At 40.5% G+C, this 23,377-nt stretch overlaps 3 protein-coding genes and 2 pseudogenes across 6 annotated transcripts; 1 reads left to right on the forward strand and 4 right to left on the reverse strand.

Annotated features, from left to right (window-relative positions):
* Positions 1-2,981: 2,981 nt before the first annotated feature.
* LOC145454518 (glutathione S-transferase Mu 1 pseudogene) lies at positions 2,982-3,812 on the reverse strand (annotated as a pseudogene). The gene has a single exon (XR_013920150.1). The product of XR_013920150.1 is annotated as a glutathione S-transferase Mu 1 pseudogene (transcript).
* Positions 3,813-6,663: 2,851 nt separating this feature from the next.
* On the reverse strand, positions 6,664-7,504 carry LOC145454695 (glutathione S-transferase Mu 1 pseudogene; annotated as a pseudogene).
* A 2,200-nt stretch (positions 7,505-9,704) lies between these two features.
* LOC145453568 (uncharacterized) lies at positions 9,705-11,233 on the forward strand. 3 transcript variants are annotated; one of them, XM_080331531.1, is made up of 4 exons: positions 9,705-9,866; positions 10,150-10,198; positions 10,647-10,812; positions 10,878-11,233. In XM_080331531.1, exons 2-4 carry the CDS (start codon positions 10,156-10,158, stop codon positions 11,005-11,007), a joined length of 339 nt encoding a protein of 112 aa, XP_080187657.1. In that variant the 5' UTR covers positions 9,705-9,866; positions 10,150-10,155; the 3' UTR covers positions 11,008-11,233. The 3 variants fall into 3 exon arrangements, 2 of the variants coding, with proteins under 2 accessions (XP_080187657.1, XP_080187656.1); XM_080331530.1 differs by lacking the exon at positions 9,705-9,866 and adding an exon at positions 9,896-10,066; XR_013919825.1 differs by lacking the exon at positions 10,150-10,198.
* Positions 11,234-11,445: 212 nt separating this feature from the next.
* Positions 11,446-20,930, reverse strand: LOC145453566 (complex I assembly factor ACAD9, mitochondrial-like). Its single transcript, XM_080331528.1, has 14 exons — positions 20,790-20,930; positions 20,571-20,737; positions 20,187-20,339; positions 19,956-20,114; positions 19,264-19,388; positions 19,061-19,205; positions 17,773-17,857; positions 17,246-17,348; positions 15,484-15,733; positions 14,600-14,728; positions 14,461-14,540; positions 13,152-13,398; positions 12,458-12,656; positions 11,446-11,632 (listed from the first exon to the last, which is right to left on the reverse strand). Exons 1-14 carry the CDS (start codon positions 20,851-20,853, stop codon positions 11,466-11,468), a joined length of 2,073 nt encoding a protein of 690 aa, XP_080187654.1. The 5' UTR covers positions 20,854-20,930; the 3' UTR covers positions 11,446-11,465.
* Positions 20,864-22,559, reverse strand: LOC145453567 (tRNA N(3)-cytidine methyltransferase METTL2-like). The gene has a single exon (XM_080331529.1). The coding sequence runs from the start codon at positions 21,966-21,968 to the stop codon at positions 20,985-20,987; it is 984 nt and encodes a 327-aa protein (XP_080187655.1). The 5' UTR covers positions 21,969-22,559; the 3' UTR covers positions 20,864-20,984.
* Positions 22,560-23,377: the final 818 nt, after the last annotated feature.

Genomic DNA, 23,377 nt, shown 5'->3' on the forward strand with positions numbered 1-23,377 from the left:
ATGAACGCAAGACTTATCTTACTACACATTGACATTTACGTCATGAAAAATCAGTGTGCAGTCTGCATTCATGTGCTAGTCGCGCGAAAATATTTCAATGTGTAGGCTACGTATGAAATCGATTAACATTATTGGTACCTGCGTGTATTGCATATCTTTGCATATATATTGCATATGTACCGCGGTGCTCAGATTGCAAGGACAGAAGTATATTTGGTGCCTGGACAAATCAATATCAAAGGTTTCAGTCAACACGTGTCGATCATTTTGGCCAAGGTTTCATAGACGACAATCATTCTGGTAGCTCACTCAAAGCTGCCAGTGATTGTTCGGTATCACTTCAAAGGATGGAAATGCTGTTTGCTAATATCCCTTAATTGCACTGCCGGAATTTACCGAAGTTTGTTTGAATGTCTTCGCAGCTTTCAGATATGACTTGTCCGCAACGAGTTGTAAACTACTTCAAAACAGTTTCTACTACACTTGCACAATTGTGATATACGCCCATGGTAGACCATAAACTCTATTACGACACAATTCAGAAAAATACGTCCCAAACTTCTCAATCAATTTATAATTTGATGTTTTATTTGTCTAATTTATGGACAAGCGTCCATATATTTCTGCATTTTGGAATTAAGATATCAAATTCTAATATGTCGCGGACCGGCAGGAAACTTGCCACGAACCGGCACCGGTCCACGGACCAGCGGTTGAGAAGCACTGACCTAGACTACATGTGTATTTCATTCTTGTGTGATAGCGGGCCAACTCACAGCAGAGAGTCAGTAAATGTTCACTAACGTAAAGCTGAATATTTCGAGCAAATAAGGTGCATGCTCGCTTAGTGATGAATTTCTTTTCATGCTACCAGCGTCATGCAGAGACTGGTACGTAGCTGAAATCACTGAAATGCAAAGAATTTCAGTCAAAGATGTTATAGTGACATGAACAATTGTAATGAATGAAAAATGTACGCATTTCAGAACCCATACCACGGTTCCTTTGAGAAAGTGAACCTCTAAATTTAGGAGGTTCACACACAGAATTGTATTGTATCGCATTTTGTGGTGTATTGAACGGATAAAAATTGCTAATAAACCAATGATGATGATGATGATGAGAACAGCACGTTATTATTTATGTTTTCGTTTTTTGTGAAAATTGTGTTTTAATAGTTTTGTTCTTTTAACACTCTTTTGAAGCATATATTTCATTTCATGCACCAGTAATCTATATAGTGATGTGTTAGATGTATAGTTACTATAGTTCAGGGGTCACCAACCTGTTTGCAACCAAGAGCTACTTCTTGGGTACTGATTGAAGCGACGGGCTACCATTTACTCCCGCCGTTTACCCGTATCAGACTGAATTTCCGCTTCGATATTCATAGCACCGCATGTGCAGGAATCACATTGCGGTAAGACTTATAGACTATAGAGTCTTTTAAATCATAACATCTCATTTCAACTAATAAGCTTCTATTAATAAATCAAGTACCACTTCGCACCATGTTAGTATAAACCATACAACAACAGTCAACTCAAATTTTAAAATAAATCATGTCACACTTTAGATTGGACAAGGACATCATGTTATATGTTTCTATATCAGTCAGTGAGAAGCCTGGCAGTGCATGCTATCAACATTCAACTACAGTGCGCTGCTGTACTCTGGTATGTCACCTGACACTCTGAGCGAGTGTTCCAGATGTGCATTGGTGAGGCGTGTTCTGTGTTTTTTTATGAAGTTCGTGTCCGAAAAGGGTGATTCCCACCGATAAATTGAACCAAACACCGTTGCAACCTTCATAGCTGCTGCGCATACACCACTGTACTTTTCCGTATTAACAAGGCACCAAAAGTTTGCTGCGGCCTGGTGGGCTTTGAGGTGGAGGTCATTTTGCAGTGTTACAATTCCTATCTCCAACTGTTCAGCATCCAGACATGACAGATTTCATTATACCGGATAGCAGCAACGATTACAGAAAGTTTGAAAGATGGTACTGCGTTGAGTGTAAGAGAAACAAGCTGTGTCAAAAGATGCAATACGTAATAGGGCATACAGATATTGAAAATCTGCTAGTTCTTCACGGCTAACTGCTGACGAGTAGTGATGTTGTTTACTACTTTGACATTGTCCTTGACGTCGAGCTACCATAACGGAACCCCCCGCCATTTGAAGGAGACGATGGGTGGCATTCCGTCATGTCGCCTGTATAGGCAGTGTGCAGTAGGCCTATCCTACGTCTCCGATATTTTGTGATTCTATTACATGTTGGACTGTTGGTATATTACGAATTGTAATTGAGGATAGGCTATGTGATATCATCATTATAAGTGTTTACATATATGTATTGGCATTTGTAAGTTACATGTTAGATTGTTAGTGTGATTTAAACAAGAATAGTCAAATCAATCAATCTATATATTTAAAAGCTTACTGGTAATAATCAGACGAATATTGGTAAATTCTGATATTCGATCTATTTTTACAGCAGGCTCGCCGGCGACTCATCTGGTCCCCGCGGTCTACCTGGGGCCCGCGGGTTCCGCGTTGGTGACCCCTGCTATATAGTTGGATGTGTATTTTGGTAAATGTATAGTATATCTCAGCCAAAATTTAGGGTTCCGGTAAGGCTCGCAGATTAGCGTTAGTGTTCCCCGGTGAGTAAAGGTTAACCACGGCACTAAATGCTGCGACATTCGTACACAGTGGATTGATAATGAAATCAAGTCTCGAGTAGGCTATCCTATATCACATCAATGTTCATAAGCCCTGTATATCTGGGCCCAATTTTATTTCAGAACATTATGACGTCATTGCGGCGGAGGCTGATCGTGAACACGAGATGTTGGAAATCCTGAACACTACTAGGATTTTTCCGTAGCTTAGCCCTGGTGGTTAGGGAAAGATTATCGATAGATATGTCCCTAAAGAAATTCCTTTGGCTAACTGCAAAACACCAGACCCACACGTAATCGAGACATGCAAGTTGTATTGCGAACAATGATCTTCAATACTACATGAGCGCAACAACCATGTCAAGAGACTCATATTTTGTCTGGAAGGACTAATTCATCACTTTTCACTTCTTATCGTTCTGTTTCTGTCCTCCCCAAGTTGCCATTGACCCGTTAATGGGGAACTGACGGTAACGATCCGATTTGAAGAAGGCAGCCATTTTATCCATCGTTTCGAATCTTTTCACGTAGGACTCAACGTTCGGGTGCTTCGAAAAGACATCGCCGCCGAAAAATAGGCGGTGGTGGTCCAACGTCTCGAATAAAACGAAGTCGAGATAGGTGAGTTTGTCACCCAGCAAGAACTTGCGACTTTGAAGGTATTTGTCTAGCATGTCGAACCTTTTCACCTGCTCAGACAACACCTTCTCGGCGTTTTTGTACGTGTCTGGACTGTAGCAGTTTCTAGTGAAATTCGTGCGAGTGTCTTGAATCACGCCTTGCAGCACATCGCTCTGGCGTTCTTCTTCGCAGCCGGACGGCGCGAGGCCCAATTTTTTACCAAGGTATTTGTATATCGCCCAGCTCTCTGTCAGGCGCACGTCTCCGTCGATGACGTATGGTAAATTTGGAAAATCGAAACCTAGCTTGTATTTCTCTTCGAACCAAGCCCCAGTCGCCAACTTATGTTCGTATTCCATTCCTCCGTATTCCAGCATATTTACGGCTGGGGCACCAAATCCACGCAGATCCCAGTAACAGAAGATTAGTTTGGCCATGTTCAAATCGTTTTACTGTATACAAGACTTATATTATGCTAATTTAAACAACAGAAAGTAGAAGAAGATTAATGAACAATGTTCTACACCAAAGGTGGAAAAGCTGCGCTAACCATAACCAGTTTCAGTAACCGCTGCACATAATGTGTATATTTATTTACAATAAATGAAGTAGAAAAGCTCTATGTAGCCTACCTGAGAAACAGGCATTTTTCTCCACACAATTTAATCGGCATAATCGTACATCACCGAAGGATGGTAAAGTAAGGGTATTCCAAATCTTCATCTTCATGATTCGAACACGATGGGACTGAACTATACTGTTTGAATAACTTGCCTGTTTCTATGTTACTTATTAGTTAGTCAAATAATCATATAATCGAAGCATACGCCGTCTATGGATGAAGTGGTGGATATATTTGAGAATCGGGAAGCGAGCAATGAATCTGTAAGCAACTGGTTAATATTAATACGGAATGCCAATAAATTTTGAACGAACGATTAAATATCCAATCTTGTGAAGTTTTGCGCCATATAGACTTTTTCGATATTAGGGCTACACATTGGCTGTATGAAGACCTAATCTGAACTTACTTACGAAACTCTTCAAACTTATAATACTAGTCCAACATTTATAATATAGTCGCCGCCAGCAGGTTAATTCTAGAATATGTTATTTCTTTATGCGAGAGCAATGAGATATGGCTTCTCAAGCTCCTCGATTTCTGAAAACGTACGCATGACTGCTGTCTGTTTCCTGTCATTTAGCGAAAGCCGGTTATTAAGCGCATGGCGGATTTACATAAGCTTGCCAATGCTCGCAATCCACGGCCGTTTTACATAGAATATATAATATGGTCAGTAGGTTAGTCTAAATTAAAATATGAAGCTATCCTGCATGCATAATTCAGATTCATTCCAACAATTCACACATCTTTTAAGATGAGATACAGTGAATTTGTAGTCGTGGCAAAATGAATGAGGATGCACGCTCGAATAGTCACCAACAATACTAGTCTGCCAAACTGTCGACTACACAGTGCACAGTGCAAAACAGAATGAAGCCCACATAAGCTATTGCACACCATATCTCAATAACCTAAGCAAACTTCTCATCTACATTGTCGCGAATTCCCTGTCTAGCAATTTTACAAAGCGACCTATACGTAGTATGAGTCATAGAAGCAATTCACGCGGTAAAATTTGAGAGCGCCTATTTATACGTAGCGAACCTTGGATAAAGAATGTGTGTAAATGCCTTGTCACTCTTACGCAGTATCATCGGTAATAATGGGTTGGGTTGCCGTGATCGAGTCTCGAAAAATATATACAAGCAACTAGAAGGTAAAGTTAATCAAGCGTCAATGCGGTATGCTTTGATCTTCCAAGTGCTTTCTTCCTTGTTTACACTCATTCTAATACATTTTCGACCACTACATGAATGAAATCGCCGCTTAGAACTCATATTCAAGTCGAAATACAAGCAATTGTTACTGACTGGATGTATGCTAGTTCGCGCGCTTAAGATTGCCGGACCTCGATCCGACATACCAACCTCGCCCATCGCCACATGCATCATCCATCTTCATCACTAGTTGTTTTATTTTATACGTTATTTCTATTCATCTAATGTGCATACCTCTTATCAATCAATCGTCAGATTATATTTTCATCTGCACAAGACACACACACACAGTGTACAATGCGATGTACAAGACCTACAATGCGATGTAATGAACTGATAGGGGGATGTCGAACGACCAACCAGTAGCTGAATCATCATCATCATTGGTTTATTAGCAATTTTATCAGTTCAATACACCACAAAAATGCGATACAATGAAAAGAAAGGAAGATGTCGAAGCGACTAGGAGTTGTCTGTGGAATCAGACACCCACCTTGGCCTAGGCGATGTAAAGAGGAGGCATGCACACTAAATGAAAGTAAGAAAGATAGTATTGAAAAAAGGAAGCGACAAGAAATAGGGCGGCATGTCATGGGAAGCGAGATCGATAGGTCAGTTGGGGTCTCTCAAGCTGGCATCCACCTCGACCTATTGTTTGATGTCACAGTACTGTATTCTTCGATGTTATTCCTTCTTCGTCGGCCCTATTTTAGAAGCTCTTTCTTTCTTTTGCTGGGCTTTTTTTGTCGCCGTAAGAACAGCGACACGGGGGAGGAGGAGCCAAGAATAACCTCCGACGGCGGGAATCGAACCCGCTTCGCCTGCTTGGATGCCGCCGATGCTCACCACCACTGCCACATCGCCTATACAGGCACAGGTGGGAGTCTGATTTCAAAGACTACTCCAAGTCGTTTCGATGATATTTTCATTGTATAGCTGTCTTGTGGTGTTTTGAAATTATGAAATTATTAACATAACACGACACAAGATCTTCGTCATTAAAGGAAAATATATACAAGAGAACTATCGATTACTCAGTAATCACGACCTCTCATCTGGAATTCATTGCTCCTACATATCCGTGAATTGCCGTATAATACGAAGAAGGCTACTTGATTACCTCTTGTCATCATATTAGCACCGCAGCCCTATACCTCGCCCAGACATTGCTTCATTGATTTGCTGCTGTCTTTTAAATATCAAATATTAAAAAATATATTTTTATCAACTAACATTCGTTACAGCTAGATTGTGTAGGTAGACTGTAGAGACAATGTGCTTGTTTGATGCTGGCGTGATCAGACTACTTGACCTTCGAGGTCGTATCGATCATTCCTATCCGTTAATACTGTGCAGTGTGCACTGTGCATGCATGTATTTTTTCTGTACCATCATGCGGGTTGCCGTCTGTCTGCTCTGTTATTTCAGTTGGATGGAAATGAAGACCCTCTGTCTCTAATAATCTGACACTGACATCATTGTCAGCAAACTTCTGTTAACGTCACATCACAATCACTTTATTTTCTGCCTTGCGAATACGATCATTATTTATTGCCGTTTGAATTTCAAAACTGATTCCGAATCGTGATAGCTTGTACACCGCGTAAATTGCTTCGCAAAAATTCCTTTATTGAATCATTTCTTGTCGTTGAATGCTTGACCTCCCCAAGTTGCCATCGGTCCGTTTATTGGAAATTGGTGGTACCGTCCCGATTTGAAATACGCATCAACGCGGTCTACAGATTCGAACCTCTTCAGATAGGATTCGACGTTTGGAAATTTTGTGAAAATGTCCTCAAAGAACAGGCGGTGGTGGTCCAATGTTTCCCACAGAGCAAAATCAAGATACGTCAGTTTGTTGTCCACCAAAAAGTCGCGCGATTGCAGATATTTCTCTAACATATCAATCTTTTGCTTCTGAGTTTCCAAAAGCTTGTCAGTAAGATTGTAGAACTCGGGATTATATGCATGCATCGCGAAATTGTACCGGATATCGTTGATCACACCTTGCAACATATCGCTTTGTCGTTCCGATGCCTCTCCCGGTGACGGTACCAGGCCTACTTTCTTCGCAACGTATTTATATATCGCCCAGCTCTCAGTTAAACGTACATCGCCGTCTATGATGTAGGGCAGATTAGGAAAATCCATGCCTAACTTGAATTTCTCCTCCAGCCAATCGTCTCGATTCGTGACTAGTTTATGCTCGTATTCCACGTTGCCGTACTCCAGCATGTTCAAGGCTGGGGCTGCAAGGCCTCGCAAGTCCCAATAGCAGAATACAAGCTTCGACATGTTATGGTAACGGATATATGGAAGACCTTAGTATCCTGGATTGATGTAACGCAAAATACAATCGTCGTCAATATATATACGTATCAGGGCTTGCTTTACATTAATTAAGTAGCTTTAAACATCCTAAACCCGTGATTGCAATAAGGATTACGCTGCATCGAATAACGCCTAATTTGAAGAAAAACGGCACACCGCGGATATGAGGTACTACTTGGGAAATAGCTACCTTAACTTCGCTTATATTGATTAAATTCTGTAGCTCATATGCTCTAAAATAAAATCTGTCGATATAAGATCCTAAATAATGAATTTTCAATCGGAACCATTACCGGTTAGTTAGGGAGTATCCAGAAAGAAAATTAAGGACTGTACTGTACATTTGTACAATGTGTACATTTGCACAATCAATTCGATTTTACAACCGTTAATTGGAATGAATGAATTATTTGAATGAATCAATTGGCTCTTTCAGCGTTACCTCATAATTGCAATGACGTCACAATATTTAAAAATATCAGAAAGTTTTGCAAGAGCCTGGTATTTCTACATCTCCCAGTCAGAGCTTTTCTAATCCTCGTCCTATACCTATGACATATTATTCAGAAGTCGCAGGGAGTGGATTGGTTATCTCTACTAATGTTTATTGAGATACTATCTATTCACGTTCGTCAGCTGATATATATGGAAAGTATTTTACTGACACTGGGACATACTGGCTGTACTTGTACGCCTTGTCGCAGACACTTATGCTATACCGGTTCTGTAAATAGTGAATAGCAGTTTGATACAGATCCTGGGACACTATAGATCTTTGAGTAGTCTGCTGTTCCTACTTTGAGGGGAATTGAATGCTGTCGGCTAAAGTGCTTCTAGCTCAAGAATGCCCATTAAACATAATCTGAAGTCCACTTCAGTTTCACGCAACATAAGCCTACGCTTAAACGTGGGCTTGATATGGTAAAAGTAACCCTACTTGCACACTTGAACATTGAACAAGGATTCTACATCCATTGACTTTCGCTGTTTGGTCTCCGACATAACCATATTACATATGATATTTCCTACGGAATCAGAATATTGTTAAATAAATGTCAAAGGCTCCTGTCAGTGTTTACACGACAACTGATACCTGGTAGGCCTATCTGCCTTTTGAAATAACCGCAATGACCCAAACTATCCAGAGACGATGCCACATTCTTCATCGAGGGCTGGCCAGTGGCCATAGACTTGGTACTGGCCAAAACGAAGAATGGGAATGAAACTCTTATAATCAGGCGTCTAGACTATAGTACTCGACACCACTTATTCTGACGTCATATACAATAAGGCGGCTTAGTTTTTACTAACGGTGACATGAAATATATACTATACAATAAATAGTATAAAACAATATACAATGCGATGGCAAATGGAATTGGCACACACGAATGCTGGAGAGACAGCGCCTTGTGACAAAGTCGCTTGTTGATGGCCGTTTTACCGAAATGTCATTTCCATGAACATCTGTTGCCCTGTTTAGATGATGTCATGATCACAGGTTAGTCAAGGCAAGTAAAAATCATTGTAAAGGAAGCTCTTAATCGAAACGATAACGGTCGCAAATAATAATGCCATGTCACAATCATCATTGGTTTATTAGCAATTTTATCAGTTCAATACACCACAAAAAATGCGATACAATGAAAAGACAGGAAGATGTCGAAGCGACAAGGAGTAGTCTATGGAATCTGACACCCACCTTGGCCTAGGCGATGTAAAGAGGAGGCATGCACACTGAATGAAAGTAAAGAAGATAGTATAGAAAAAGAAGCGACAAGAAATAGGGCGGCATGTCATGGGAAGCGAGATCGATAGGTCAGTCGTGGTCCGGTAATCTTGAGGATGGACTGTATTTATTTAGTAGTAATTGCTTGTATTTCGACTTGAATGTGGACATGCTCGTCGACTGTCGGATGGCCGGTGGGATACTGTTCCACACATCACAGGACAAGAGGCATCACTCAATTTTCTCAACCATATATCCTGTCGGACGTGCCGGACTGTAGGCACACGATTGGTAATGCTACAGGCTCAATGGAAACCGCGTACACTTTCCCCCAAATACCGCGATGTCACATGGGTCAACTACTTCCCTCAAATAAAATCCCTGCGCACTAATATATTTGAGTGGAGCAATATGATAAAGACGATATTTGCTGCGCTACATAATTTCTCGTTCGGAATCCACGCTTACGAAATGTCCATCAGGTGCTGGTAGGTAGGGCCTATCATGAGTCCAACAATTTGCAGAGCTCAGACAGAACCCACGTTGGAGCGGTAGCAATTAGCAACAAAGCGTTCCGCAGCTTGGTCTGGTCAATGATGAGCGTGATAGGAGCTTGAGAGTTTAGATTGCTATTGTTGCAGTGAAAAGTCAGGAAGGCGGTATAACCCACTTACACATTTGTAGCATGTCAATTGAGGTCGCTGTGATATCAATTCAAGTGTTTTGGTTTCCTAACTCGATGGCAATGTGGCGCAATTGAATGCTTGGCCGCTGCGGCATCAGTTTGAAGAATTTGTTAGTTACGGCATTTAGTATTAATTGATATTTCATGATACAACTGCTCGGTATCTGGGTAACGGTGGGCTTTATAACTTCATATGATACATATCGTGCCCGATTCGGTTAGCATCGTGTAGCTTACAAATATCGTTATTTTTTCAGCTAATAATGCGCCTATCCCGCAATTCCGAGAACGCAACCCACATTGAAGGTGATGAACAATAGCATATTAGATAGTGTTTCGTCCCACTATAAGATAGAAGAAGGAAAGGCCGCCCAAATCGAACGATGTTCTATCGGGCACTAGGGCGGGTGGATGTTAAATTGAGTGAGAGTGACCGTACTTGATCGTTTCAGCATCCTCGATTTGCCTCGTCTCATGTATCGCATTGTTCATTGTGTACTGTGTGCTGAACCGGTGAGAATGAGAACCGCTGGCTTTTACAGTTATAATTATAACTCGATCCAGTTGGAGTAGCATGTTCATAACTTTGCAATTTTAGGCTGGCCTCAACCTAAATTACATCCGACGAAATTTGCTTATCGCGCCGTACACAGGAGGCACAAGCCTCCGCGTTAGTTCGAACGTGCATGTAACATGCATTGTACTAGCTGCAGACAGGAGCATACGTGCGCAAAACTCCCTAGTTTCCTTTCAGGAGCGTCAGGAGTCTCAACAGGCAATCAGAGCGAAAGCAACACAACCGAATCAATAGAGCCGTATTTGATGGCTGGGCTGTTACTGTTCCTCATGCTGTATTTCTGTACAGTCGTAGTTACAATCCTGCATCGTCAGCGCCTGCCGACTCCGAAAAAAACCTATCTGTGAGTAATCATGACTTGGGCTTCGCTGATTGTGGCTAGAAGCAAAACTAAACAGTATTCTTCAGACATGCAAGAGGAGGTTATCATAGAGAATCCAGTCCGATTGTGTGTTCTAAGGAATGGAGCAGAAGAAATGACGACCATTCCATGGGACGCCCTGATTTACAGCATGCTAGAAGATTTGAATTGTCTTGACCTCAGAAGCAATGATTTTGTTACTGCTGAACAGTACAGCGCCGAGAGTGGATGCACTTGACTGTATAAAATTTCTGTAGTGTGCTAATGGAATGTCTGCTGAACGTATTTCACTTATCGGATTTCTCGAAAACAATTTGTACCGCAAGAAATAGACGCTAGTATTTGATATTCGCACTAATTTTATATCCTGTATTACGGTAACGGAATATAACATTCTCATACACTTGTAGGGCCATTATCATTAGTAATTTTTCGTGGGCTCTCGACCTAATGTTTTATTCTAGCTACTTTTCAAAAATTCCCTTTCTTCCTCTTCAGTAGCAGATCTGACTACTGTCACGTACAGTATACGATACACCATCGCGTCTCGATCAGCATTATTAATATCAGTGCTTCTAACATTCAACGACGTAACAACGTCATGATACCAGCGCGTACCAACAAAAATAATTTATTTATTTAGGCAAAGACTTCAACACGTTATCAAAACTCTTTAGAAAAATGGGATTCTCGACGAACTTGTGTTCCAATTCCAACGGGTGAGGTATAGCATAACGCCTTTCTTCAATCAATTCTTTGCCCACTCTTTTAGCATGGCTGTCCCTGCTGATGCCATAATTGCCTGAAAGACGTATATAGTAAATTAGTAATAGTTCATACTTTTCAATGGCGTACCGAAGTAGCGAAACACTACATTTTAAGTCTCGATTCCAAAATGTTGGACCAGTCAGCGCTTAAGATTACATGACAGCAAACTGACATATCGACCTCGCCTACCGACACATGTAGCATCCAATTTTGTCACTTCCTTTTTATGTTATCCTTACTTAAATGCAGTGTGCATCACTCTCATTTACACGCTGTAGGCCAAGGTGAGCGTATGATTAAAAGACTACGCCAAGTCGTTTCTGCACCCTCCTTTTCCAATTAATCGCAATCTTGTGGTCTATTGATATGATGATGGCCGCTTTTCTAACAATTAGAGAAATAGTGAATGAAAAGTTAAATTGATCTAGAAGTTTAGAATATAGACAGTCCATGGTCTACTTTGGGCGTACGTCACGATGGTGCAAGTGTTTTACGAAACTGTAGCCTACAACTCGTTTTGGACAAGCTATATAGGTCATTGTTACGGATAGGCTACTTTGTATAATAACAGACTCTGTTATTATACAAAGTATACCGAACAATCATAATCTTCGCCTAGCAGAAACCTCAATACAATTACGTATAAATATCTAATATCAAAAGAGACAGCATTAAATGAAGCCTCCAATATCACATTCGAGTTTCATACATTTGTGGCAATTAAATTTGAGGTTTATTTTGATTTTCGAAGTCGTACCGGTCCACGATGTGAAAAAGGTCGAGAATCACCGGTCTAAAACCCACTCAAATTAGTGACTAGTGATCACCTCTTCTACGGGTATAACGAAAACCCACTTACTCTTAGCTTCTTCCATCATCAGCCCGCAGTCTCGAAAGATCTTGTACATGAAAGTCGACGCGATGAGGTATTCGCGGTCCACATCACGCAGTCCCAACACCAGCGATTTGTTACACCGTGCCAGAACAGCTGCCATCGCGTACAACGATATCGACATCTCCGCGAAACGCCGTAGTCTCAACTGTTCGTCTTGCAGAGTCTACATGAAAATTCAAATGCGACAATGGCCCGCGGATATGTCGAGTAAAATATAGGACTGGGCGCAACATATCGACTATCAATTGTAATAATTCGAGTTGAGCGGTGACACATGACATTTTCGAGTACTGACATTATTCAAGTTGGAATAGTAAGAAAAATAATTACCGGTAAACTGAAAATCAACATTTCAATAATTATCAAACGTGGAAGCATTGACACCTCAATCAGTGGTACCGCTAAATCTAAAACCCGCAGCACAAAGCAGCACAAAATAAGCACGGAGACGTCGGAGAGCTTCGAGGTACGGAGCTTCAATATACAATTGAACAGTATATTCATATTGACATAAACCCAAATATTTCCGGCTTGGTCAATCGTCAGCAACTAGTAGATCCCCCTGAGAGGCAGCCAAAAATAATCAGGTTCATTTCAATATGAATATATTCAAGTGTAGATACTCAATAATGCAAAGCCCTAGTAAGAAACACCCTACGTTTCCGAAATGCTTCAAATGGTTGAAGGCCTTCCTATAAAATCCGACGATCGCCTCTTCAAAGTGCTCGCCACTCTCGTCCAACCTCTCGTCGAGCCAGGACTTCGTGGCCTGCTTGGTCGTCAAGCCGAACGACGGTATTCGCTTTCTCAGCATGCCTTTGTGGAGGTATCGCGAGCCGTGGTGGTCGCGCAGGTTGTCGAGGACGACGCGCATGAAGAGCTTCAGCGAGCCTTGCTTGTAGTGCCTGCGAACAGGAATGCAAGACTAATCTTTCACGACTGTACCAGAAGGAAAATAGCTGACTTGCTGAATTAGCAAAACCTGGCTGGAAATTGAATTAACTCAGAACAGAAAGAAATACACAACAAAAATCAACTTCTGGTGATATCAAAACAGAGTTCATTCTGAGAATGGCAAATGTCTGTGCACCAAGCTTGGCTCGATTTGCATTTTTTCGACATGTAAGTTCTCCCGTAGCACTTTCAGGAGAACCAGAAATTAGAGTTAAAATAATAGCATAGAAACATTTCACAAATTACATTAGAATTAGAACACGGGTATTTCGCTCTAATAAATCTAGAATTATCTAGTTGTCAAAGACGGGCTACACACGGTAATCACATTGATAGACTTCGATACCTTCCTATCTTCTTATGTTGTCGCAATATTGTGGTTTTGAATCGATACAAATATAAACTGAGGCGGCCAACGTAGCCAGCGTTTCTGGTCAAGTAGAAGTAGAAGTGACGTCATAAATTTCTACTCGATTACAAGTCAAAGTAGCAATTTCAAGGACGTGTAACAGTTACTCCAAGCGAAGGTACAAAATAAAAGGCCTGAAAGTACTCGAGTAAGTGAATACCTAGTTTCAAAGAGTAGTTTGGTTGATAACTCGGATGCTTTTAATCGAAGGTGGCTGCTTACGAAACGGAGGATGAGACTCTTGAAGATACAGAACTTCACGATACAATTGAATAATATATTCATATTGACGTAACCCGATCGTCAACCCAAATATTTCCGACTCACACTCGTCAGAGGTAATCGTCAGCAACTACTAGAGAATTGAAGAGAAGAACTTTTACACCCCTTTCCAATTGTCTACTAGTTGCTGACGATTACCCCTGACGAGTGGCAGCCGAAAATATTCGGGTATATTTCAATATGAGTATATTATTCAATTGTAAATTGGGCGGAATATTCGAAAATATATTTAGTTACTGTAAAATTTTCAACATTATCCGTCCACATTAATCCTTTCCTCCAAGTAACTTATCCTTCAAATTAAAAAAAATAAAAAGTCTACCTCATCTTTTCTTCTGCGTGGTTTTGGGTGTGCTTGAAACATGACAGGGCGATATACAATTTCAAAACATCATTCGTGCCCTGGAATACAACTTGCACGTTATGTAAGGCTGTGCTACATTTGCCCCGCGTCCACACACCTCTGTAACACTCAGCATCTTGACATCTCGCATCATCCGTTCGCATGACAAGACCTTTGTGTAGCCTCGATATCCGAATAGCTCCAAGCAATCGTTTACGATTTCCGAAGCTTTTTGAGCGATGAAGATCTGTGATTAAAATTATTAAAGCAATGAATATACAGAGGTTGTCAAAATAGCCAGCATTGGTAAATGTAGAAGTAACTGCTAAAATTTCTAATCAATTCCAAGTACCGTTACAAATAAAGATTTGGAATATATGTCAAACCTACTTCCTGTGGAAGTAGCAAATGAAGGGAAGGTATGAATAGTAATTAATAATAGGCCTAAGCAATAGTAGTAAGTAGTTTCAAAAGTGCATTTGCTCGTTTGGTGGCATACTTTGTAAGATCCATCTTCGCAACTAAAACAGAATGACTAATTACATTGCAAATGACTGTAATTTCTGAATTAATATATTCATTTATTTCATACATATACCGAAATATTTTGTAAAGTAAATAACTTCACCTGAAAAACTGTCAATGATTTACTAGCACTGTAAGTTGTGTAGCATCTAAAAATAGTGCATTGAGCATCAGCGCTCTCCCCGCCCCGATGATTCGAAATTTCATGCCGGTGACGTTCTATTTTGTGATAGGATAGCTGATGAGCAATGTTCTTTCCAATTCTCTACAAATTGCTGACCAGTGTCAGCCGAAAACATTCGGGTTCATTTCAATATGAATGTACTATTCACTTTGTATATTGAAGCTCTGTACCTCCAAGAAGCTCTCCAGTAGGAAAACTCACTTGGATACTCCACAAATGGTAAAAGAACTTTACAACTACTCACTGATCATCTCAGCGTATTGGTATATCATAATATTATCAAGTCGACTCACCTTTGCTACCGCTGACTCCACCGACAAATCGTGTACTTTGCCTTCTTCGGCGGCCTGATCGTACTTCCCCATCGTCAGATAAGCGACGCTCTCCATGGCGTAAATGTTCTCGGCCATCAGAAAGATGCGTTCCTTCACCAGTTGGAAATCCTTGATACGTTTTCCAAACTGCACCCTCGTGTCTGCGTAGGCGGTGGCCTCCTGCACCAGTCTCCTCATGGGACCGATGATGCCGCAGGCGAGACCCAGTCTGGCAAAACAATTTGTAATCCGGAGGTGGTCAGTAACAAAGCATTTCTACTTTTTAGATTTTTCCTGCTTGTACTGCTCACGTGGATACTTCCATTTCTACTCGACAGTTTTTTGGGATAAACTACTGTACTAACTTTTTACAATTTGAAGGGAAAATAGCCCAAGTATGATGGTAAAGCGCACCTACCGTCATTGTAGTGTCATTAGTACTTTTGTGTTTTCCTTATGCAAAACTACTAACTTGTATATTTTCAATTCTGTATTGAATTAGAAATTGCCCTTGATAACTTAGCTGCATATACACCATGCACCGACACATGATATAAGTACACACGATCTGTGTATACTAGGGCTGTTCAAAAATAACCTTTTTTCCTGAATCTTGTTGGTTACGTGATTAAATCGTTAGGTTGCCTTAAAAAACGACGCACACCAAATTTGAATTCATTCCAACAAATATTCGCTGGTTTCGTAGAGTTTGAAAATTTTGAATTTGCCCAAAAACGCAAAAAAAAATTTTCTTCAAATTTTTCTGCCAACCCCATGAAATTGTTGCGCTGTCTTCAAAAACCATGCAAAACAAATTTGACTCAATTCCAAGCCGTAGAAGCGGAGTTATTTCAGTTTTTATTTGATAATTCTGGGATTATCCATGATCGGTCTATAATCAAAGAATTATCATCGAAAAACTGGAATAACTCCGCTTCTACGGCTTGGAATTGAGTCAAATTTGTTTTGCATAGTTTTTGAAGACAGCCCAACAATTTCATGGGGTTGGCAGAAAAATTTGAAGAAAAAAATTTTTTGCGTTTTTGGGCAAATTCAAAATTTTCAAACTCTACGAAACCAGCGAATATTTGTTGGAATGAATTCAAATTTGGTGTGCGTCGTTTTTTAAGGCAACCTAACGATTTAATCGCGTAACCAACAAGATTCAGGAAAAAAGGTTATTTTTGAACAGCCCTAGTGTATACGCACCCCATAAACATGATGCACATATGCCGCTGGCCAAGGAAGGTGCAGATATAGCCTTATAAGGCTTTCTAAGTCTTGCATCACCCCTCCACGCTATCCCGGTAATGCTTAGCGTCACGCGGGGAAGTCATGGAGACCTGTTTTAGTAATCGAGCCTTTGGTCTGACCAGTCCGGGGATTAAACCCGCGACCTATCGATCAAGAAGCCATACGCTTCACCGTTACGCTATCTTATCCGAAAGCGCAAGTTTGCATCACTTTATCAGTAGATTGTCAATGATAATTTTGTGTTGTCGCAAAGAGGCATCTCGCAATTCCGAATGTAGTCTAGCCTCTACCGATAAACTGTTAAATCTCTGCGACACCTTGACTCAATCTACTTCTGGAGTAGTTTCCAAATCTTTCATTTTCTACTTCTACTTGAAGTGTTCCTCAATATTGCTACTTCTTATAATTGAGTAAAAATTTAAGGCATTAATTCTACTTGTACTTAAGTCGCACCGCTGAGCGCATGGTGTGATTAAGATCGACTCACCTCGACTCGTTCAGAGTCTCTGTCGCAATTTTAAATCCGTCTCTCTCTTCTCCGATCATGTTCTCCAGCGGCACTGGCGTCTCGTCGAACATGATATCGGAGGCTGCAAATGGGTTGAATGTTTTTGTCAAATAATCTACACGATGTCAAGGGGGAGGGGGTGATGCTTGATTTACCCAAAAGACAGACACGCTTACTTCAAAGCATGGCTGTAATGACACGGGTCGTAACTTTATGTTGACTTGGCTTGACTCAAGTCATTTTCTTGGAAATGGACAATGACTCGAAGAAGTCATATGATTCAGGACGGGAAACAATGACTTTGACTCGAGTCAAAAGTTAAAATCATTGAATCACTTGTGACTCGGAACCTCGTGACTTACGTAGAACCCTGCTTTACAGATCTACGATACTGAGATCCTACTGGTGAGTTACAAGTGAATGACTCAGAACACCCAACACAGTACATGGACGAACGGCTAGATTTGGATGATTCGCAATCTTATAAACAAAACATGAAATCCTACTATTTAGTGCTCTCATTCCCATCTTGTCTTCTTGCGGCCCGTTGTATATTCCACCGAAATCCTTTTCAACAATGAATGCTGCAATCTACACAACACACGAAACATCAATGATCAATTTGTAGAATGTCAAAGCTTCTGGCAGATGCGAGTTACAAAAGTGAGTCTCACGGAAGTGAGACTGTGGTATAGGAGTAATATTGTGCAGTTTCTTCAAAATCTCCGATTGAGCATACTCTAAGACTTTAGCATTCACTGGGATTCTAACCTAAAAACAGAGGTAGCCACTAGCCACTGGTCAAACCAGTCAGCATCAGTGCTCAAGTTGATGTCGAAGCAACACTGTAAATTATACTCGATAAAAGGAACTCTAATGATTTCCTAGACATCTCAAAACTAATTCAAGCGGAAGTTGTAAATCAGTGGTTCTCCACCGCCAGTCCGGGGCACGTTTCCTGCTGGTCCACCGAATATATTCAACTTTTATACCTCAATTCCAAAATGAAAGAAGCTGGACGTTTTTCCGTTAAATGAAACATCAAAATTTTGTATTGATTTCGAAATTTGAAATGTAATTTTCTACAGGGTGTCGTAATATAGGTTAGTGGTCTGCTTCGGACTTGGCGTAGGTCACAATGCTGCAAGTCTTGTACAAAGCTGTTTGAAAGTAGCCCAGAACTCGCTTAAACAAGGTTCGGTAAATTTCGACAGTACAGTTTCAACGACATTTGGCAGTGTAGAGGTTACGAAACAGCAAACTGGCGTTTCTTTCACAAGAACTCGAACAATTTAGTTCAAGTTAGTTGTTTTTAACAGTATTTTGTATTCTATAAACTGCAACAGAACCACATATAATGTGTCTAATATCAAACGGCAGCTTTACAAGGAGTTTCCGCCATTACTTTTTAGTTGCATAAATTAGTCGTGATGGTTAATTTCGGTTATTGTAGGTCCTCTGTTCCGCAGAATTTATTTTGATGTTTTACCGGTCCGGTAGGGGAAAAAGGTTGAGAACCACCGTTGTAAATGATGGTCTGATTGAAAGTACTCAAGTAGGCTACTTTAAAAAAATAGGACATAGGCTAGTTTCAGCAGTGGTTCGAATGGGCTACTATGAAAATTGAAGGATGTGTCTTCTTGACAAACTTCTACTTTTCAAAATCCAACTGTAAAAGGTAAGAGTAAATAGCCCAAGTAGGCAAAATATACTCGAGCACTCCCAAAAAGTAGTAACCTGTTACTGACCGCCACTGCCTACCAAGACTTAAGGTCACACATTATACCAACTCACCGTGTCTTTGATTTCATCATCCACATCTTTCACTTCCAATTTCGCAAACACTATCATCAAATCCGCGATAGCGCCGTTATTGATGGACGTTTTTTCACCAGAAATAAGCCAGTGTCGCCCGTCTGCGCTTAGCCTGGCCCTGGTGCTGCGAATACAAATTTCGCTATCGTAAGAGTTCACGGCAAGAAAACGGCATGACATACTTTATGGCGTTCACATCGCTTCCGGAAGAAGCCTCGGTGCTGCAGAAAGCAGCTATCATATCTCCCGAAGCTAGCCGGGGTAAGTACTTTTGTTTCTGCTCGTCGGTGCCAAATGTCAAGATGGGCTGTGATTTGAGGCCGGAGTAAATATCGTGAGTGCACAGTAAGACAGGAGTGCTACCAGAATACCGTTATGCACAGACATGGTCAGTAACGGAGTATTTCCACTACACGCACATTTTTCCTACTCAAGCGGTTATGCTTTCAGTTTTCTCGGCAAAACTAGGCCTAGAATACTTTCTTGGAAATCACCACTTCTACTGGAGTAGAAATAAGCTGGCTTTACTAATAAATCAGATTTTGTGTTGTATACCGTATATTGCAGATTAGTGTAACCGATCAATGTAGAAGCCTTGGTTATAAATAAATTTGCAGTGTTTTCACAAGAGAACACTGCCTCAAGGGCATTATCATTTCAAAATACCAATATTCCTAGTCGCACATCTAGGCACAAAGCGACATTCGCAAACTGAGTACATTGTGGATTAAGACTACAACAATCTTGGCCGTCTCTTTGCCCACTGCCTCTCAAATTACTCAGTGTAAGTAAGAGAGGCAGTTTAGCAAAATGCTTCCACTCGATGTCTTATGAACTGCATTAGTAAATTATAGTAATATGTGGCGTTGCGTACCTTGACTCCTAGTAAATTATGGCTCGCAATCATCATATTGACTGAGTTATCGGACGCGGCCACTTCCTCCAGAACTTTACATAATTTCAAGTTGGTAAGTCCAAGCCCTCCATAACTTTGAGGAATCGTTAATCCAAACAGTCGTAGTTCCTTCAATTTCTGTTAACACAGAGTGTGGCTGGTAATGAATTGCAGGTCTCCAGCGCTAAAATAAGAACACGGGAACCATACGTTGATAAGCTCTTCTGGAATCTCTGCGTCTGTATCCAGTTTTGCAGAGTTGATCTCGTTGTTAGCGAGAAACTCGTGTAGAGGTGCGAGACTTTCATTGAAGGAATTCAAATCTCTGCTATTTTCCACCGTGGGGAATGGAAAAATCCATTTCTAAAGAAAAAAAATGTAGATGTGGCTATTACTGATAGCCTGCATTGTAATTGTTTCATAGATCTTCCAACTATATACAATGTGGTGTTAGACAGGATTAGAAGTAGGATATCTTTCATACAGAACTTGGATCTCAATCTTAGTTTAACAGCAATACGAGAGCAAAAAATACCTAAACGCTTCGTAACAGTACCAGCTCATGGACGTAGAATTGATAAACAATAAGCTTACCAGATCAATATTTGCAACATACAGGCCTTTCACGAAAGATTCAATTCTTTCCGGCTCAATATCAAGCACAGATATCCGTCGGCAAGAAGGACAGTATGCAATTGTTGGTTTCCTGACGTCCCGTTTCATAAGAGTCGAAAAATTGATGGAAGATGCTGACAGAAAGGCTACAGAAACGATTTTAACAGTCAAATAGCATAATCTACAACACCTTCTCACCTTGATAAGGCTGGACAATCCTGGTCAGATAGAATCCACTCCTCATCAGAAGACTTTGAGCCATTGCTTCAATACTACTATGACATTCACATCAAAACGTTAATTTTAATTGTATTCATGAACTAATGATGTAATGATCATGTACATTGTTTAAAAATCGGCATTGTATAGAAAAAGCCATAAAAATTCAACGTTTCAAGTCGCTAAATCAGGTTTACGGAATTTCGCTTGGTTCCACACGCGATACATACGAATTTGTTTAGCCCTGTTAACTTGCAGCCGCCTGTCAACAATATTCTGTTCTTCGACCAACCCAGCTCCGACAAAGATGGATCTGATTTCTTCGCTAGTAAAGAAATACACCAACGTACCATCACCACGGCAGTAAAAATTTTCCTCGATGCACCGATCAGACTTAAATCTCAACTGCGCCATGTCGTACCTTCCGTAATCACGGAATAAAAATAATCCGCCAGGTTTGAGCAATGCAGCTAATCGGCGGACAGCGCCTGCCATTTTCTCCCTAGGTAACGCAGATAGCACAAATATCATAATTATAATATCGACTGATCCGTCAGGCATCGGATACGGGGTGTCACTGGAAATATCATGAACAAACGCGTGGCATCTTTTCGGATCATAATCCGGATTGGACTTTACGATGTTAATGGCAGAAGACGAATAATCACAGGCATACATGAAAAAATCAGGATCATCGTTAGTCCGCAGTACTGGAAATACAGTGTTTCCTGCGCCACATCCGATTTCAAGAAATTTGGTTTGGCCATTTTGACCGCGGCATCCATCTTTGATATTTACACCCTCTCCAGCTGACGTAACACTCGAGTTGTGTTTGCTACCACGGAATAGTTCCGGAAATTCAGTGAAAAGCCAGTGTCTGTCTTTGAAAAATTTAGCATCATGTTTTTCGTAGAAGCTGTTCCATTTTCCTGATGCGTCTGATATTATTTTTATGCCCGCTTCCTCAGACAGTTTTTCAGAATATTGTCTTTTTACTACAGCAAGTGCCTGTTCTTCTTGATCTGGCGTCCATTGGACGTTGTCCCAGGCGTTGTGTTTGAAGACGTCGTTTTCTGATTTTAGATGGCGGCTCCCGAACTGAGGTCGTGTCACGTCACATGATTCGGATGATTTTTGGGTAGCCTCTGCCATTGCCATATTTGCAGTTGTTCTTTTCTATATGTTTTCGTAATCAATTTACGATAATTCAATTTCAATCGGTATCTATATTTTTCTGTTCAAAGTATAAAAATATGTAGCATAATATCTGTTAAACCTTCATCACTCTACCGAACCAACTATGATACGGTAACAATTAAGTTCATTGAAATTGTAGGCTTATACCAATATATATGATTAATTACACATGTTCACGAATAGAACAGTAGGCTGCCAGGCGTGTAGCTAGCCGAGAGAAAAGGTGTTTTTTTTTGGTGCGTAATTGATGACTGAATGTGAGGGCATAGTCTAGTATTAAGAATGGTTAATTATAAAGAGTTAGGCAGTTAAGACTGTGTACAACAGAAACAATGCAAACAATATGCGAATGCGTTCTGAATAAGGGATAAGAAGAATCAAGCTTAGAAAGGGGGTAGAGGGTTGTCGCATTCTACCTACCTGTGTGTCTACACCTCTGAATAGTATTGGATCACTATAACTTCCACCCACATTTATCAAACTATTGACAGGACTGAGAGGTGGCACTGTTCGTATTGCAACACTCTTGACTCCATGCAGCACAAAGCCTGCAAGGAAAATAACATAAAATGAAAATTCATTTCATAAATGTTTGACAAATTTGAAATAAAAAAATTTATTACTCAAGGTCAAGGCCCCTACTGGAATCTCAATACGTTTTGCCTAGTATAATATGTGAGCAGCGATGATTCTCAAATTCAAAGTAATTTAATAAAAAATGAAACAGTATGAGCACAGAACACCGATTCCATAAAGGGCAAGAAGACTATAGTTTTTTTCTTCATGATGACGATAAATAGGTCATGAAAATAAGAGCAAGGAGGCCGATGCGGCCTGAATACAACAAAAAGATAAGTTATGGTTGAATATAAGAAGTACTTGATATAATATAATCCATAAGTTAATTCAGACAATATAGTGTACCACCCCAATTGGAATCTCAGTTCGTTTTTTGAAATCCTGCGTGATAAGAGCTTTTCTGCATAGAATAATTAAGTAATTAAACAGGAAGTTCTGTGTGACGTTGCCACCAATTCCACTCTGGCGAACCACCAACTACCGGTACGATACGTGCAATGGTGCAAGTTACAAGGACACTAAAAAAAATGAGCACTGAGCAGACAATACTATCAGCAGCAGACATAGGGTGATTACTTCATGAATGTAATCGATTGCGATTACGATTACTTCTGAATCACGCGATTACGATTACAGCAAAATCGGGAAGTAGTCGATTACGATTACATTGGAAAAGTAATCACGATTACTCACGATTATATTTATTTTGTATCGTAGTAGTTATATTGGAAGACAATACATGGGTTGCGCTGGAAAGGCCCAATGATATAACAACTGTCTTTAAAAAAGAT

Source organism: Botryllus schlosseri, chromosome 13 (assembly GCF_051294905.1).
Source record: "Botryllus schlosseri isolate E-star chromosome 13, Bs_hap1, whole genome shotgun sequence".
NCBI lineage: Eukaryota > Metazoa > Chordata > Ascidiacea > Stolidobranchia > Styelidae > Botryllus > Botryllus schlosseri.